The 17,500-nt window shown below is 42.0% G+C and overlaps 1 protein-coding gene across 1 annotated transcript in view; it reads left to right on the plus strand.

Moving 5' to 3' along the window:
• Nucleotides 1–17,500, plus strand: part of LOC139386772 (protein unc-13 homolog A-like) — a 115,701-nt gene that overhangs the window by 37,268 nt on the left and 60,933 nt on the right. Inside the window, exons 6-9 of the mRNA XM_071132583.1 lie at nucleotides 259–382; nucleotides 4,264–4,334; nucleotides 6,430–6,496; nucleotides 7,549–7,578. Of these exons, the coding sequence (XP_070988684.1) occupies nucleotides 259–382; nucleotides 4,264–4,334; nucleotides 6,430–6,496; nucleotides 7,549–7,578 (292 nt within the window). The remainder of the gene's footprint in view (nucleotides 1–258; nucleotides 383–4,263; nucleotides 4,335–6,429; nucleotides 6,497–7,548; nucleotides 7,579–17,500) is intronic.

Consider the following 17,500-nt stretch of genomic DNA (forward strand, 5'->3'; position numbering starts at 1 on the left):
AAATTATATCAGCCATGGAAGCTCTGAGTGGAATGTACAATTAGAATGAATCACTGAATGAGTCCCTGTTGAAAGATCCAGGGACAGACTGGTTGTCAGTTACATGACAATGAATGTAAGAGATGGTAAGACAGCACAAACTGATCTGGGACCAGGCTAATGTTTTAGTATGCAGTATTACAATGGGGTTCTAACTAACAAACTAACAATGATAATGAATGGTGTATCAGGTTCATGCGTTCCATTTCTATTGTGTAGGAGGGTCCGGGGGACTGGCTGACCCTGGACTCCCAGGTTATCATGGCGGACAACGATATCTGTGGAACCAAAGACCCCACTTTACACCAGGTGCTGCTGGACACACGCTTTGAACTGCCTCTCGGTGAGTGAGGGAGGGAACCAATGAAATAACTAACTAATACACAAAACAATTATTAACGGATGGATGAACAAACACAACTTAATGAATCAAATAATGACTATACTTCATTGACCCTAATTTATTCCCCCAAAACGTCTTAAAATACAGTAGATATAATAGAGTAGTTAAAAATAGAGTAGTTAAAAATAGAGTAGATAAAATACAGTAGATAAAATACAGTAGATGTGCCTAATACGCTAGACTGTTACCATGGTTACCCCATGGATGTTCAGTCTGAAAGAAATCGGCCTAAAAAAAGACGCAGGGGTCTCTACAAGCCAAAGTGTTGAATGAAATGATATTTAAATACACTTTACTGGTTGTCCGTGTTGTTGGTCCTTTTGACGGTAGGAAGTGGAGATAAAATGTCCACAGGAGAGTATTATAATTAACCAGACTTGTTGTAGCACTGGTCTGTATACGGCTGTCGGCTTATAGTTCCAGTTTGTATTTTCCATCTCCTGACCCATTGCATGTGATGCATAGTGTGTAAACAACAGGAACATTGTCAACCGATGAACGTTTTCTAGCAATCAGCTGGAAGTGCTTGTGTTTTACTGAAAATTAAAAGTCAGCAACGTTGGGTCTGTAGTTCGGCTACGGTCAGCCATTATCTACATATTGTGTAAATGTTTAAGTCGCGTGCAAATTGTGTTGGTATTGAAAATACAAAAGGGAAATACAAACTGACAGAACCATATGCAAACCAGCGTACTGAAAGAGGGGCTCATAATACTTCCCTGTGGATATTCTGTCTCAGATTACCTTCGACACGAGGACAAAATCAGAAGACAACAGGTCAAGTAAGTCACAATGAAGTTTCTTCAACATTCTGACTTGTATTGGGAATGTTCGGAAATGTCGAGCGTACATGTTAGAGACGAGAGTGTAAGTCTTCCACTCTCAGATTCTAAAAGGGGCAAACAGTAGTTTAGATGTCTCGAATCATATTTGTACGTGTCACTGTCCACACTCCACATACACAGTCATGCCAGAGAAGCATCTTAATGTGAACATAATCACACCTGAACCTACATTCTGATCTTTAGCTGAGTTGTCCAGGGTCTTATATTCATTGGTGTACAACGTAACAAAACATTTTGCAATGGAAAATGAAAACAAGTATTTCTCATTGGACAAGACCTGGTAGTCCCTCTCGGTTTCGGCCCATTTGCTTCCGTTTCCTTGCTAGTGAATACAACGCTGTTTAATTACATTCCATGTGTCCCCATAGAAACACACTGATCTGTGTCACTAGGTTGGCTGCTGCTGTCGTTCCCTTTAGCTTCCTGTGTGAACGTAATCAGGATTCGCTCTGCTAGCATTGATTAAGAGTCATTTTACACTGCCTCTCATCCCCTATATACTGGTGATCTGACTCTGTCTGTTTGTCTGAGCAACAGTCAAGCCAATAGGTTATTTAAAGGCCTGGGGTTCTGGGTGAAAAGTCAATCTCACTGTGATTAGTGGTAATAGTTTAGGGGGAAATGGGTGCACTAGAGTAGCTTCTAAACAGCTAGTAGTATTTATACAAAGGGTGGGTATAATCTTGAATGCTGATTGGTTAAAACCGGATTCCAGACGGTGTCTATTCCACAAACTACCACCTTCTAAATCTATGACCTTAAAATAAATGCCTATTTACTCTGTTCCATCTGACTGCGCAATCCACTCATCAGCCCAGACAGGCAATTTATGAATTTGATTTAGAAATGATCTCACTTTTTTTATGTTTTCAACAGCAGAGCTTTTTATAAACCTTGCTGTCTGTCTCTCCGACATTTGCAACATTGTTTCAATATTCGATCTCCGGTTGTCCCATAGTAATGAACATGTCGGGAGTCGGGACAATACAGACTGGCAGGCAGCGTTTCTCAGCCAGTCGACATCATGAACCAGCTGGCATAAATTTGATGGATATATAGAAAATACATGTAATGGAAAACAGGTCAAACGAAACGCAGCTGATTTGCAGTCTCCAGCGTCAGGTTGAAGTGATTGTGTTAGTGTATATGTGTTGTAGGCTACCTCATTCTGAATAGCAGTGTCTTGAGGGAGCAGCAGGTAGCTTAGTGATTAGAGCGTTGGACTAGTAAACGAAAGGTTGCAAGATTGAATCCCCGAGCTGACAAGGTTCAAATCTGTCGTTCCGCCCCTGATAGGCTGTCATTGCAATTAATAATTTGTTCTTAACTGACTTGCCAAGGTAAAAACAATAGCACATTTTCCATTCAAGGCGAAATCGTGCCTTTTTAGCTCATTGTTATGGATGTATCCAAATAAATATCACTAGAAAACAGCTTAAACAAATGAAAATGCAGCTACTTTGCTGTTATTCTGGCTGCACTTTTGGACGTGACTGTACGTTAGCCGTAGTTGGCTAGCTAGCAAGCAAGGGATAAGAACGTTGCCAGCCAGTATGGAAATGGAACATTTAGAACGAATGACTGGGTCGCGCCCATAGATGCAGAACGAAAAGACTGAATGAACTGGCAGGGCCGACCCTGGAAATTCTGCTTCCCTCGGCAAGACAAAAAACGTCCGCCCTCTTATCCCCGCTAAACTATGCACAGCGGGGATCGGCAATAGTTTTGGCCTAAAAAATTGAGAAACAGAACATAATAGCAGCCCAATCCACATGCCTATGCTACAAAATAAACACTTTTTTTAAAACACATCTGGTTAGTAGGCTATATAATCAGTTCAATGTCAATAACAGCCTAATATTTTACATCTGATTAAATTGATAAAATCACCAATGTCTCTATTAAATTTGTTTTTTATATTTCTGTGTGCATTATTTGGGGAAAAATATATTGCAATCAAAAGAAAATGTTTGGCTGACTTAAATCTCAAAAGAAAGGTGGATAATGAAATAGAAGTTTCAGGGAAGAATGGACAGAGAAATGGGCATTCTTAACATATTTCTCCAATGTCAAACCAGTGTCTGGTTTGGAACAGCTGTTTGCAAATAATAACATCTTAGACATCCTTAGGAATCCATGCATGGCACTTTCAAAAGTTACCTTTCCATCCAGACAGACGCTCTACCGAAGCAGAAAACTGTAAGCTTCAACTGCTGGCTATTCCTCCATTGCCTGACACAACAACAGAAGCGCTTTCCTAAAAGTTGCCTGGGTTTAAACCAACGTCTTCTCTTTTCAGAAAGTGAAAAGCTCAATTAATAGGGACAGAATAGCAAAGTCCATTTGTTTGTCTCCTTGAAGATTATAGGCTGCAGCTTATAAGGTATGGCTAGGCCTGGTGCGACGAATCTGAGTCCCGAACCCAAATAGTAGGGTCCCTGCTGGCATTGTTTGGAGGTATGGCTAGGCCTGGTGCAACGAATCTGAGTCCCGGACCCAAATAGTAGGGTCCCTGCTGGCATTGTTTGGAGGTATGGCTAGGCCTGGTGCGACGAATCTGAGTCCCGGACCCAAATAGTAGGGTCCCTGCTGGCATTGTTTGGAGGTATGGCTAGGCCTGGTGCGACCGACTGTTCTTGTCCACCCAGAGAGCTGTCATCATCGGTAGAAGTGGATGGCTCGGAATCCTCCGGTTCGCCCTCTTCGCTGCTAGAACCATTATTTTAATATATTTGTAACCCGTTGTATAAAAGTGATAATGCCCTCTAAGCCGTTGTCTCGGGCCTAACAACATCCGTGCCAATATATCCTCCAAACACCGGCATCTTGGGCATTATCATTTATGTAAGTTATCCAAGTAAAACTGCTGTTGGAAAGCTTAATGTTAATTGCTGTGGTGTGTGCATGTGCGAGGGTACATACCTACATGTGTGTGTGCTGGTCAGCTGTGATTTTTTGTTGGGCTCTTGTTTTCAGATATCCCTGAAGAAGAGGCACGTTATTGGGCCAAAAAACTGGAGCAACTCAATGCCATGAGAGACCAGGATGTAAGCTGTTGTCCAACACACATACAGTTGAAGTCGGAAGTTTACAGACACTTAGGTTGGAGTCATTAAAACTCTTTTTCAACAACTCCACAAATGTATTCTTAACAAACTATAGTTTTGGCAAGTCGGTTAGGACATGAACTTTGTGCATGTGTAACTGATGTAAAATGGCTAGCTAGTTAGAAGTGGTGCGCGCTAATAGCGTTTCAATTGGGTGACGTCACTCGCTCTGAGACCTTAAGTAGTTGTTCCCTTTGCTCTGGCGGGATGGGTAACGATGCTTCGAGGGTGACTGTTGTCTTTGTGCAGAGGGTCCCTGGTTCGAGCCCAGGTAGGGGTGAGGAGAGGGACGGAAGCTAAACTGTTACACATGACACAAGTAATTTTTCCAACAATTGTTTACAGACAGATTATTTCACTTATAATTCCCTGATCACAATTCCAGTGGGTCAGAAGTTTACATACACTAAATTGACTGTGCCTTTAAACATCTTGGAAAATTCCAGAAAATTATGTCATGGCTTTAGAAGCTTCTGATAGGCTAATTGACATAATTTGAGACAATTGGAGGTGTACCTGCGGATGTATTTCAAGGCCTACCTTAAAACACAGTGCCTCTTTGCCTGACATGATGGGAAAATCAAAAGAAATCAGCCAAGACCTCAGAAAAAAATGTATAGACCTCCACAAGTCTGGTTCATCCTTGGGAGCAATTTCCAAACACCTGAAGGTACCACGTTCATCTGCACAAACAATAGTACGCATGTATAAACACCATGGGACCACGCAGCCGTCACACCGCTCAGGAAGGAGACGCGTTCTGTCTACTAGAGATGGATGTACTTTGGTGCCAAAAGTGCAAATCAATCCCAGAACAACAGCAAAGGACCTTGTGAAGATGCTGGAGGAAACAGGTACAAAATTATCTATATCCACAGTAAAACGAGTCCTATATCGACATAACCTGAAAGGCCGCTCAGCAAGGAAGAAGCCACTGCTCCAAAACCGCCATAAAAAAGCCAGACTACGGTTTGCAACTGCACATGGAGACAAAGATCATACTTTTTGGAGAAATGTCCTCTCATCTGATGAAACAAAAAAAGAACTGTTTGGCCATAATGACCATCGTTATGTTTGGAGGAGAAAGGGGGAGGCTTGCAAGCCGAAGAACACCATCCCAAACGTGAAGCACGGGTGGGGCAGCATCATGTTGTTGGGGTGCTTTGCTGCAGGAAGGGCTGGTGCACTTCACAAAATAGATGGCATCATGAGGAAGGAAAATTAGGTGGATATATTGAAGCAACATCTCAAGACATCAGTCAGGAAGTTAAGCTTGGTCGCAAATGGGTCTTCCAACTGGACAATGACCCCAAGCATACTTCCAAAGTTGTGGCAAAAGGGCTTCAATCCTATAGAAAATTTGTGGACAGAACTGAAAAAGCGTGCGTGAGCAAGGAGGCCTACAAACCTGACTCAGTTACTCCAGCTCTGTCAGGAGGATTGGGCCAAAATTCACCCAACTTATTGTGGGAAGCTTGTGGAAGGCTACCCAAAACATTTGACCCAAGTTAAACAATTTAAAGGCAATGCTACCAAATACTAATTGAGTGTATGTAAACTTCTGACCCACTGGGAATGTGATGAAATAAATAAAAACTGAAATAAATAATTCTCATTACTACTCATTACTAAATCATTACTATTATTCTGACATTTCACATTCTTAAAATAAAGTGGTGATCCTAACTGACCTAAGACAGGGAAACTTTAATGTGATTAAATGTCAGGAATTGTGAAAAACTGAGTTTAAATGTATTTGGCTGAGGTGTATGTAAACTTCCAACTTCAACTGTAATGGCTCACCCTCTATTGCACAGTAAAATTCCTTTGAATGATATACAGTGTGTTATATTTACTGCATATGCCATTCTATATGCCATTCAGTAGAGGCGTTTTATCCAAAGCGACTAACAGTCATGTGTGCATATATTTTCACGTATGGGTGGCCCCAGCAGGACCCAGGACCCATGACCTTTGGCTTTGCAAGCTCCATGCTCTACCGACTGAGGCAAATATTATGTGTGATGTATTTCAGATAACTAACCAGGACTCGTACCAGGAAGACCCGGAGCGACCACTTCCTGTCCCAGGGACACAGTGCTGTGAGTTATCCACCAATCACTGGGCTTGTCTGATACAGGTGTTTGCGATTAACCAAAGAGCGCCAACTCTTTGATATCGCCCTGTCAGTTCTGTGAGAGATATTTGTATTGCTCTTGTGTGTGTGTGTGTGTGTGTGTGTGTGTGTGTGTGTGTGTGCACGTGACCATATGTTTATTTGCATGTGTGTATCTGGGTGTATCCACAATGATAAAGTGAAACAACATCAATATGAGTATTAAATATATAGAAGCATCTCTACTGGATGCAGTATTTCTGGTGGTGTCAGTCAATGTTTCTGGTGGTGTCAGTCAATGTTTCTGGTGGTGTCAGTCATTGTTTCTGGTGGTGTCAGTCAATGTTTCTGGTGGTGTCAGTCAATGTTTCTGGTGGTGTCAGTCAATGTTTCTGGTGGTGTCAGTCAATGTTTCTGGTGGTGTCAGTCAATGTTTCTGGTGGTGACAGTCAATGTTTCTGGTGGTGTCAGTCAATGTTTCTGGTGGTGTCAGTCAATGTTTCTGGTGGTGTCAGTCAATGTTTCTGGTGGTGACAGTCAATGTTTCTGGTGGTGACAGTCATTGTTTCTGGTGGTGTCAGTCATTGTTTCTGGTGGTCAGTCTGAGTGTTTCTGTTGGTGTCAATCAGAGTGCTTCTGGTGGTGTCAGCCAGAGTGTTTGTCTACTAACTGACACCACGAGGGGGGGAGTGGAGCGGGACGGACTAGGACTCTAGCTGTCTGACAGCCAGCCCCCACTGTCACTTCCTACACACACACATGTGGGTGCATACAAACACACACACTCAGACAAACAGAGACCTCAGCAAACTAGCCTCCTTGTTGGCATGAAAACATTTCCTACCAATAACAATGCATGGCATGTCTGTACCTAAAAGTACCCTTACTTTAGCACAGCATACTATGCAGTAAGTAAGACACACATACCATCAGTGCAAACAGTTCAATGAAAGTGTTCTAAAACCCATGAAATCATTTAGAGACTGTCATATTCAGAATGTTTCAGCATTCATCTTAAAACATTCTGTTTCTTTGTAGGTAACTGGAGTCTGTGGGGAGAACAACAAAGTGAGTTACCTTTAATGCACCCTCTGTTTCTATTAGTATCTCTCTCTCTCTCTCTCTCTCTCTCTCTCTCTCTCTCTCTTTATTCCTCTCTTTCTCTATTTCTTTCTTTCTTTCTTTTTCTCTCTCTTCTCTCTCTTTCTTTATTTCTCTCTCTCTTTCTCTTTCTCTTTCTATTTCACTATTTCGTCTCTCTCTCTTTCTCTCTCTCTCTCTTTATGGCAAGGGAAACATATGTTTACATTGCCAAAGCAAGTGGAATAGATAATAAACAAAAGTGATTTTTTAAAATAAAAAAGTACAGTCAATTAAGCTTACAAAAGATCAAATAGTTAAAGAACAAAATGGTATATCAATTAACATAAATATGGGTTGTATTTACAATGGTGTTTGTTGTTCACTGGTTGCCCTTTTATTGTGGCAACAGGTCACACATCTTGCTGCTGTATGGCATACTGTGGTATTTCACCCATTAGATATGGGAGTTTATCAACATTAAATTTGTTTTGGAATTATTTGTGGATCTAATATGGTCTCTAATATGGTCATACATTTGGCAGGAGGTTAGGAAGTGCAGCTCAGTTTCCACTTCATTTTGTGGGCAGTGTGCACATAACCTGTCTTCTCTTGAGAACCACATCAGCCTTTCTCAATAGCAAGGCTATGCTCACTGAGTCTGTACATAGTCAAAGCTTTCCTTAATTTTGGGTCAGTCACAGTGGTCAGGTATTCTGCCACTGTGTATTCTCTGTTTTGGGCCAAATTGCATTCTAGTTTTTTTGTTCATTCTTTCCAATGTGTCAAGTAATTATCTTTTTGTTTTCTCATGATTGGGTCTAATTGTGTTGCTGTCCTGGGGCTCTGTGCGGTCTGTTTGTGTTTGTGAACAGAGCCCCAGGACCAGCAGGTTCATCTCTCTGTAGGTGATGGCTTTGTTATGGAAGGTTTGGGAATCGCTTCCTTTTAAGTGGTTGTAGAATTTAACGTCTCTTCTGGAATTTGATAATTAGCCGGTGTCGGCCTAATTCTGCTCTGCATGTGTCATTTGGTGTTTTACGTTGTACACAGGATATTTTTGCAGAATTCTGCATGCAGAATCTCAATTTGGTGTTTGTCCCATTTTGTCAATCGGTTGGTAAGCAGACCCCAGACCTCACAACTATAAAGGGCAATGGGTTCTATAACTGATTCAAGTATTTTTTGCCAGATCCTAAATCTATGTCAAATTGTATGTTCCTTTTGATGGCATAGAAGGCCCTTCTTGCCTCGTCTCTCAGATCGTTCACAGCTTTGTGGAAGTTACCTGTGCCTCTGATGTTTAGGCCAAGTTATGTATAGTTTTTTGTGTGCTCTAGGGCAACGTTGTCTAGATGGAATTTGTATTTGTGGCCCTGGAGACTGGACCTTTTTTGGAACACCATTATTATTGTCTTACTGAGATTTACTGTCAGGGCCCAGGTCTGACAGGGCCCAGGTCTGACAGGGCCCAGGTCTGACAGGGCCCAGGTCTGTCAGGGCCCAGGTCTGTCAGGGCCCAGGTCTGACAGGGCCCAGGTCTGTCAGGGCCCAGGTCTGTCAGGGCCCAGGTCTGTCAGGGCACAGGTCTGGCACAATCTGTGCAGAATATCTAGGTTCTGTGGTAGGCCCTCCTTGATTGGGGACAGAAGCACCAGATCATCAGCAAACAGTAGACATTTGACTTCAGATTGTAGTAGGCTGAGGTCGGTGCTGCAGACTGTTCTAGTGCCCTCACCAATTCATTGATAAGCTGCATCCCTGTCTCACCCCATGGCCCTGTGGAAAGAAATGTATGTGTTTTTTGCATATTTTAACCGCAGACTTGTTGTTTGTGTACATGGATTTTATAATGTTGTATGTTTTTCCCCCAACACCACTTTCCATCAATTTGTATAACAGGCCCTAATGCCAAATTGAGTCAAAAGCTTTTTTGAAATCAACAAAGTATGAGAAGACTTTGCTTTGCTTTGTTTAGTTTAGTTTGTTTGTCATTTAGGGTGTGCAGGGTGAATACGTGGTCTGTTGTACGCTAATTTGGTAAAAAGCCAATTTGACATTTGCTCAGTATATTGTTTTCACTGAGGAAATGTACAAGTCTGCTGTTAATGATAATGCAGAGGATTTCTCCAAGGTTGCTGTTGATGCATATCCCACGGTAGTTATTGGGTTCAAATTTGTCTCCACTTTTGTGGATTGGGGTGATCCATCCTTGGTTCCAAATATTGGGAAAGATTCCAGAGCTGAAGATTATGATAAAGAGTTTAAGTATAGCCAACTGGAATTTGTGGTCTCTATATTTTATCATTTCATTTAGGGTACCATCAATCCCACAGGTCTTTTTGGGTTGGAGGGTTTGTATTTTGTCCTGTAGTTCATTCAATGTAAACGGAGAATCCAGTCGTTTCTGGTCGTCTTTAATAGTTGATTCTAAGATTTGTATTTGATCTTGTATATGTTTTTGCTGTTTCTTCTTTGTTATAGGGCCAAAAAGATTGGAGATCTTTTTCTCCATACATCTCCATTTTGTATAGATGACTCTGTGTTGTTGTTTGTTTAGTGTGTTCCAATTTTCCCAGAAGTGATTAGGTTCTATGGATTGTTGAACTACATTGAGCAGATTTCTGACGTGCTGTTCCATCTTTTTCCGTAGTGTATTTCTGTATTGTTTTAGTGATTCACCATAGTGAAGGCGTGTACTCAGATTTTCTGTGTCTCTATGTTTTTGGTTGACTAGGTTTCTCAATTTCTTTCTTAGGTTTTTGCATTCTTCATCAAACCATTTGTCATTGTTGTTAATTTTCTTAGGTAGTCTGCTTGACATTTTTTGATTTGATAGGGAAGCTGAGAGGTCAAAAATAATGTTTAGGTTTTCTACTGCCAAGTTTACACCTTCACTATTATAGTGGAATGTTTTGTCCAGGAAGTTGTCTAAAGGTGATTGAATTTGTTGTTGCCTAATTGTTTTTTGGTAGGTTTCCACACTGCATTCTTTCCATCTATAGCATTTGTTTGTATTACTCAGTTCCTTTGGCTTTGTTGCCTCATGATTGAGTATTGCTCTGTTCAAGTAGACTGTGATTTTGCTGTGATCTGATAGGGGTGTCAGTGGGCTGACTGTGAGCGCTCAGAGACTGGGTTGAGGTCAGTGATAAAAGTAGTCTACAGTACTACTGCCAAGAGATGAGCTATAGGTGTACCTACCGTAGGAGTCCCCTCGAAGCCTACCATTGACTATGTACATACCCAGCATGCGACAGAGCTGGTTTTTGACCCGACAGAGTTTTGACCCGTTTTTGTTGGTTATGTTGTCATAGTTGTGCCTAGGGGGGTATACGAGGGAGGAAATGCTGTCACCTCTAGGTAGGTGTTTGTCCCCCTGTTTGCTGAGGGTGTCAGGTTCTTGTCCAGTTCTTGTCTTTCTCTCTCGGTCTCTCTCTCTCTCTCTCTCTCTCTCTTTCTCTCTCTCTCTCTTTCTTTCTCTTCCTCTCTCTTCTCAATCTCTCTCTATCTTCTTCTTTGTGAATAGCTGATGGTCTCATACAAGCATGGCTTCTCGATCAGACTCATCACTGCAGTGTTGGTAATCCACCTCCATTCACTTACTGTATAGTAGCCTTTAGAAGGGAGGAGGAGGAGGGGGAGAGGGGGGGAGGGAGGGAGAGAGAGACATGGGATTATGAAGAGATGGTATATATAATAACATATTGCAAAACTCTTCAAAAATAACCTCCAACCCACTGGCTTGTGTGGGAAGGGTTAAGATGCCTGTACTGTTTACACAGCAAGACGAGATAGATTCAAAACACTCTAGACGGAGGCGTTATGCTCTGGCAGCCTTTGTCAAGGTTCTGAACATCGATGATGATGATGATTATGATTGATTAATGTGGATTAAGGCAGCTCCCCGCACCTCTCTGATTCAGAAGGGTTGGGTTAAATGCAGAAGACACATTCAGTTGAACAACTGACTAGGTATCCCCCTTTCCCTAATTTAACCTTTATTTAACTAGGCAAGTCAGTTAAGAACAAATTCTTATTTACAATGACGGCCTACTCCGTCCAAACCCCGACGACGCTGGGCCTATTGTGCACCGCCCTATTAGACTCTCAATCACGGCCAGATATGACACCAACTCATTCCAGAGTTTATCTTTATCTTGACTATTTTTTACATTGAAAAATAATAATGAAATAACACATATTGAATCATGTAGTAACCAAAAAAGTGTTAAACAAATGAAAATATATTTTATATTTGAGATTCTTCAAAGTAGCCACCCTTGGCCTTGATGACAGCTTTGCACACTCTTGGCATTCTCTCAACCAGCTTCATGAGTTAGTCACCTGAAATGCATTTCAAGTTCATTTGTGGAATTTCTTTCCTTCTTAATGCATTTGAGCCAATCAGTTGTGTTGTGACAAGGTCGGGGTGGTATACAAAAGATATCCCTATTTGGTAAAAGACCAAGTCCATATTATGACAAGAATAGCTCAAATAAGCAAAGAGAAACAACAGTCCATCATTACTTTAAGACATGAAGGTCAGTCAATCCAGAACGTTTCAAGAAATTTGAACGTTTCTTCAAGTGCAGTCGCAAAAACCATCAAGTACTTTGATTAAACTGGCTCTCATGAGGACCGCCACAGGAAAGGAAGGCACAGAGTTACCTCTGCTGCAGAGGATAAGTTCATTAGAATCAACTGCACCTCAGATTGCAGCCCAAATAAATGCTTCACAGAGTTAAAGTAACAGACACAACACAACATCAACTTTTCAGAGGAGACTGTGTGAATCAGGTCTTCATGGTCGAATTGCTACAAAGAAACCACTACTAAAGGACACCAAAAATAAAAAGTGACTTGCTTGGGTCAAGAAACACAAGCAATGGACATTAGACTGGTGGATGATGAGTCCAAATTTGAGATATTTGGTTCCAACCACCGTGTCTTCGTGAGACGCAGAGTAGGTGAACAGATGATCTCCGCATGTGTGGTTCCCACCGTGAAGCATGGAAGAGGAGGTGTGATGGTGTGGGGGTGCTTTGCTGGTGACACTGTCTGTGATTTATTTAGAATTCAAGGCACACTTAACCAGCATGGCTAACACAGCATTCTGCAACGATACGCTATCCCATCTGGTTTGGGCTTAGTGGGACTATAATTTGTTTTTCAACAGGACAAAACATGACTCCAAGCTGTGTAAGGGCTATTTGACCAGGAAGGAGAGTGATGGAGTGCTGCATCAGATGACCTGGCCTCCACAATCATCCGACCTCAACCCAATTGAGATTTGGGATGAGTTGGACCGCAGAGTGAAGGAAAAGCAGCCAACAAGTGCTCAGCATATGTGGGAACTCCTTCAAGACTGTTGGAAAAGCATTCCTCGTGAAGCTGGTTGAGAGAATGCCAAGAGTGTGCAAAGCTGTCATCAAGGCAAAGGGTGGCTATTTTGAAGAATCTAAAATATATCTTGATTTGTTTAACACTTTTTTGGTTACTGCATGATTCCATATGTGTTATCTCATAGTTGTGATGTCTTCACTATTATTCTACAATGTAGAAAGTAGTAAAAATAAAGAAAAACCCTTATGAGTAGGTGTGTCCTAACTTTTGACTGTTACTGTAGATGATGTGGAGTACAGAGCCGTGACGGATCTAGATGACCTATTTTTATGACTGCACTCTGAGTGACCTGGTGAGATGAGCTCTATTGGAGTTCTATGGTTGGTGTTGAAACGGTCCACATTAATTGGGATAGCATTCTGCTGAGTGTGCATTCTGCTGAGTGTGCATTCTGCTGAGTGTGCATTCTGCTGAGTGTGCATTGTGAATGAGTGGTTTTGATCATTCTGCTGAGTGTGCATTGTGAATGAGTGGTTTTGATCATTCTGCTGAGTTTGCATTGTGAATGAGTGGTTTTGATCATTCTGCTGAGTGTGCATTGTGAATGAGTGGTTTTGATCATTCTGCTGAGTGTGCATTCTGCTGAGTGTGCATTCTGCTGAGTGTGCATTGTGAATGAGTGGTTTTGATCATTCTGCTGAGTGTGCATTGTGAATGAGTGGTTTTGATAATTCTGCTGAGTGTGCATTGTGAATGAGTGGTTTTGATCATTCTGCTGAGTGTGCATTGTGAATGAGTGGTTTTGATCATTCTGCTGAGTGTGCATTCTGCTGAGTGTGCATTCTGCTGAGTGTGCATTCTGCTGAGTGTGCATTGTGAATGAGTGGTTTTGATCATTCTGCTGAGTGTGCATTGTGAATGAGTGGTTTTGATCATTCTGCTGAGTGTGCATTGTGAATGAGTGGTTTTGATCATTCTGCTGAGTGTGCATTGTGAATGAGTGGTTTTGATCATTCTGCTGAGTGTGCATTGTGAATGAGTGGTTTTGATCATTCTGCTGAGTGTGCATTGTGAATGAGTGGTTTTGATCATTCTGCTGAGTGTGCATTGTGAATGAGTGGTTTTGATCATTCTGCTGAGTGTGCATTGTGAATGAGTGGTTTTGATCATTCTGCTGAGTGTGCATTGTGAATGAGTGGTTTTGATCATTCTGCTGAGTGTGCATTGTGAATGAGTGGTTTTGATCATTCTGCAGCTTGTTTTTTATCCTCCTCTGGGATTAATAATGTAATGAAGTTCTCTCTTGAATCTGTGATCCACCTAGAAAGTGACAATGGTTATTTGAAGCTCAAACAGACCATCTGACAAAATGTAGAGTGATTTAGACTGAATTTCAACAGTCTGGCAGTATGACTGGGCGAGATGTCGTCAGAATCCTGTGTGAACAGGTTCCAGTGTTCTAAAATCTGAACACAACGGACGAATCGGAATCCGTCCAGTTGAGATGATTCTAGATTTTATCCGTCTGTGTGAACGACAGTCCTTCACCTCCACAATGTGAAGCCAGCTTTAGTTTCACCCACTCTCTCAAGAGAGTCTGAGTCAGTCCTTGATTAAAGGGAGAGAATGGAAAGTGTCAGTACTGCACACCTCCATGGTTATGTCCCAAATGGCACCCTATTCCCCATATAGTGCACTTCTTTTGCCCACTACTAAAGTAGTGCACTATATAAGGAATAATGTGGAATTTGGGACACACACCATGGCTATTATTAACCCTGTGTTCTCTCATCAAATCAAATCAAATTTTCATCTAATCTCCTCTCATCTAATCTCCTCTCCTCTCATCTAATCTCCTCTCCTCTCATCTAATCTCCTCTCCTCTCATCTAATCTCCACTCCTCTCATCTAATCTCCTCTCCTCTCATCTAATCTCCTCTCCTCTCATCTAATCTCCTCTCCTCTCATCTAATCTCCCCTCATCTAATCTCCTCTCATCTAATCTCCTCTCATCTAATCTCCTCTCCTCTCATCTAATCTCCTCTCATCTAATCTCCTCTCCTCTCATCTAATCTCCTCTCCTCTCATCTGATCCAATCTTCACTCCTCTCATCTAATTTCCTCTCCTCTCATTTAATCTCCACTCCTCTCATCTAATCTCCTCTCATCTAATCTCCTCTCCTCTCATCTAAACTCCTTTCTTCTCATCTATTCTCCTCTCCTCTCTTCTCATCTATTATCCTCTCTTCTCATCTATTCTCCTCTCTTCTCATCTATTCTCCTCTCTTCTCAACTCCTTTCTTCTCATCTATTCTCCTCTCCTCTCTTCTCATCTCTTCTCATCTATTCTCATCTATTCTCCTCTCCTCTCTTCTCATCTATTCTCCTCTCTTCTCATCTCTTCTCCTCTCTTCTCATCTCTTCTCCTCTCTTCTCATCTATTCTCCTCTTTTCTCATCTATTCTCCTCTCTTCTCTTCTCATCTATTCTCCTCTCTTCTCATCTATTCTCCTCTCTTCTCATCTATTCTCCTATCCTCTCATCTAATCTCCTCTCATCTAATCTCCTCTCATCTAATCTCCTCTCATCTAATCTAATCTCCTCTCATCTAATCTCCTCTCCACTCCTCTTATCTAATCTCCTCTCATCTAATCTCCTCTCCACTCCTCTCATCTAATCTCCTCTCCACTCCTCTCCTCTCATCGAATCTCTTCTCATCTAATCTCCTCTCCACTCATCTAATCTCCTCCCCACTCCTCTCATCTAATCTCCTCTCCTCTCCACTCCACTCCTCTCATCTAATCTCCTTTCCTCTCCTCTCATCTAATCTCCTCTCCTCTCCTCTAATCTAATCTAATCTTCTTTCCACTCCTCTCTTCTCATCTAATCTCCTCTCCACTCCTCTCATCTAATCACCTCTCCACTCCTCTCCTCTCATCTAATCTAATCTTCTTTCCACTCCTCTCATCTAATCTAATCTCCTCTCCACACATCTCATCTAATCTCCTCTCCACTCCACTCCTCTCATCTAATTTCTTCTAATCTAATCTGCTCTCCTCTCCTCTCATCTAATCTTCTTTCCACTCCTCTCTTCTCATCTAATCTCCTCTCATCTAATCTCGTCTCCACTCCTCTCATCTATTCTCCTCTCTTCTCATCTATTCTCCTCTTTTCTCATCTATTCTCCTCTCCTCTCTTCTCACCTATTCTTCTCTCTTCTCACCTATTCTCCTCTCTTCTCACCTATTCTCCTCTTTTCTCATCTATTCTCCTCTCTTCTCATCTATTCTCCTCTCTTCTCATCTATTCTCCCCTCTTCTCATCTATTCTCCTATCTTCTCATCTATTCTCCTCTCATCTAATCTCCTCTCCTCTCCTCTCATCTAATCTCTTCTCATCTAATCTCCTCTCCACACATCTCATCTAATCTCCTCTCCACTCCTCTCATCTAATCTCCTCTCCTCTCTACTCCTCTCATCTAATCTCCTCTCCACTCCACTCCTCTCATCTAATCTCTTCTCATCTAATCTGCTCTCCACTCCTCTCATCTAATCTCCTCTCCACTCCTCTCCTCTCATCTAATCTCTTCTCATCTAATCTCCTTTCCTCTCCACTCCTCTCATCTAATCTCCTCTCCACTCCACACCACTCCTCTCATCTAATCTCCTCTCCACTCCTCTCATCTCATCTCCTCTCCTCTCCTCTCCACCCCACTCCACTCCTATCCTATCCTCTCATCTAATCTCCTCTCATCTAATCTCCTCTCATCTAATCTAATCTCCTCTCATCTAATCTCCTCTCCACTCCTCTCATCTAATCTCCTCTCCACTCCTCTCCTCTCATCGAATCTCTTCTCATCTAATCTCCTCTCCACTCATCTAATCTCCTCCCCACTCCTTTCATCTAATCTCCTCTCCTCTCCACTCCACTCCTCTCATCTAATCTCCTTTCCTCTCCTCTCATCTAATCTCCTCCTCCTCTCCTCTCCTCTCCTCTAATCTAATCTTCTTTCCACTCCTCTCTTCTCATCTAATCTCCTCTCCACTCCTCTCATCTAATCACCTCTCCACTCCTCTCCTCTCATCTAATCTAATCTTCTTTCCACTCCTCTCATCTAATCTAATCTCCTCTCCACACATCTCATCTAATCTCCTCTCCACTCCACTCCTCTCATCTAATTTCTTCTAATCTAATCTGCTCTCCTCTCCTCTCCTCTCATCTAATCTTCTTTCCACTCCTCTCTTCTCATCTAATCATCTCTCATCTAATCTCGTCTCCACTCCTCTCATCTATTCTCTTCTCATCTATTCTCCTCTTTTCTCATCTATTCTCCTCTCCTCTCTTCTCACCTATTCTCCTCTCTTCTCACCTATTCTCCTCTCTTCTCACCTATTCTCCTCTTTTCTCATCTATTCTCCTCTCTTCTCATCTATTCTCCCCTCTTCTCATCTATTCTCCTATCTTCTCATCTATTCTCCTCTCATCTAATCTCCTTTCCTCTCCACTCCTCTCATCTAATCTCCTCTCCACTCCACTCCACTCCTCTCATCTAATCTCCTCTCCA

The sequence above is a fragment of the Oncorhynchus clarkii genome, chromosome 28 (assembly GCF_045791955.1).
Source record: "Oncorhynchus clarkii lewisi isolate Uvic-CL-2024 chromosome 28, UVic_Ocla_1.0, whole genome shotgun sequence".
Lineage (NCBI taxonomy): Eukaryota > Metazoa > Chordata > Actinopteri > Salmoniformes > Salmonidae > Oncorhynchus > Oncorhynchus clarkii.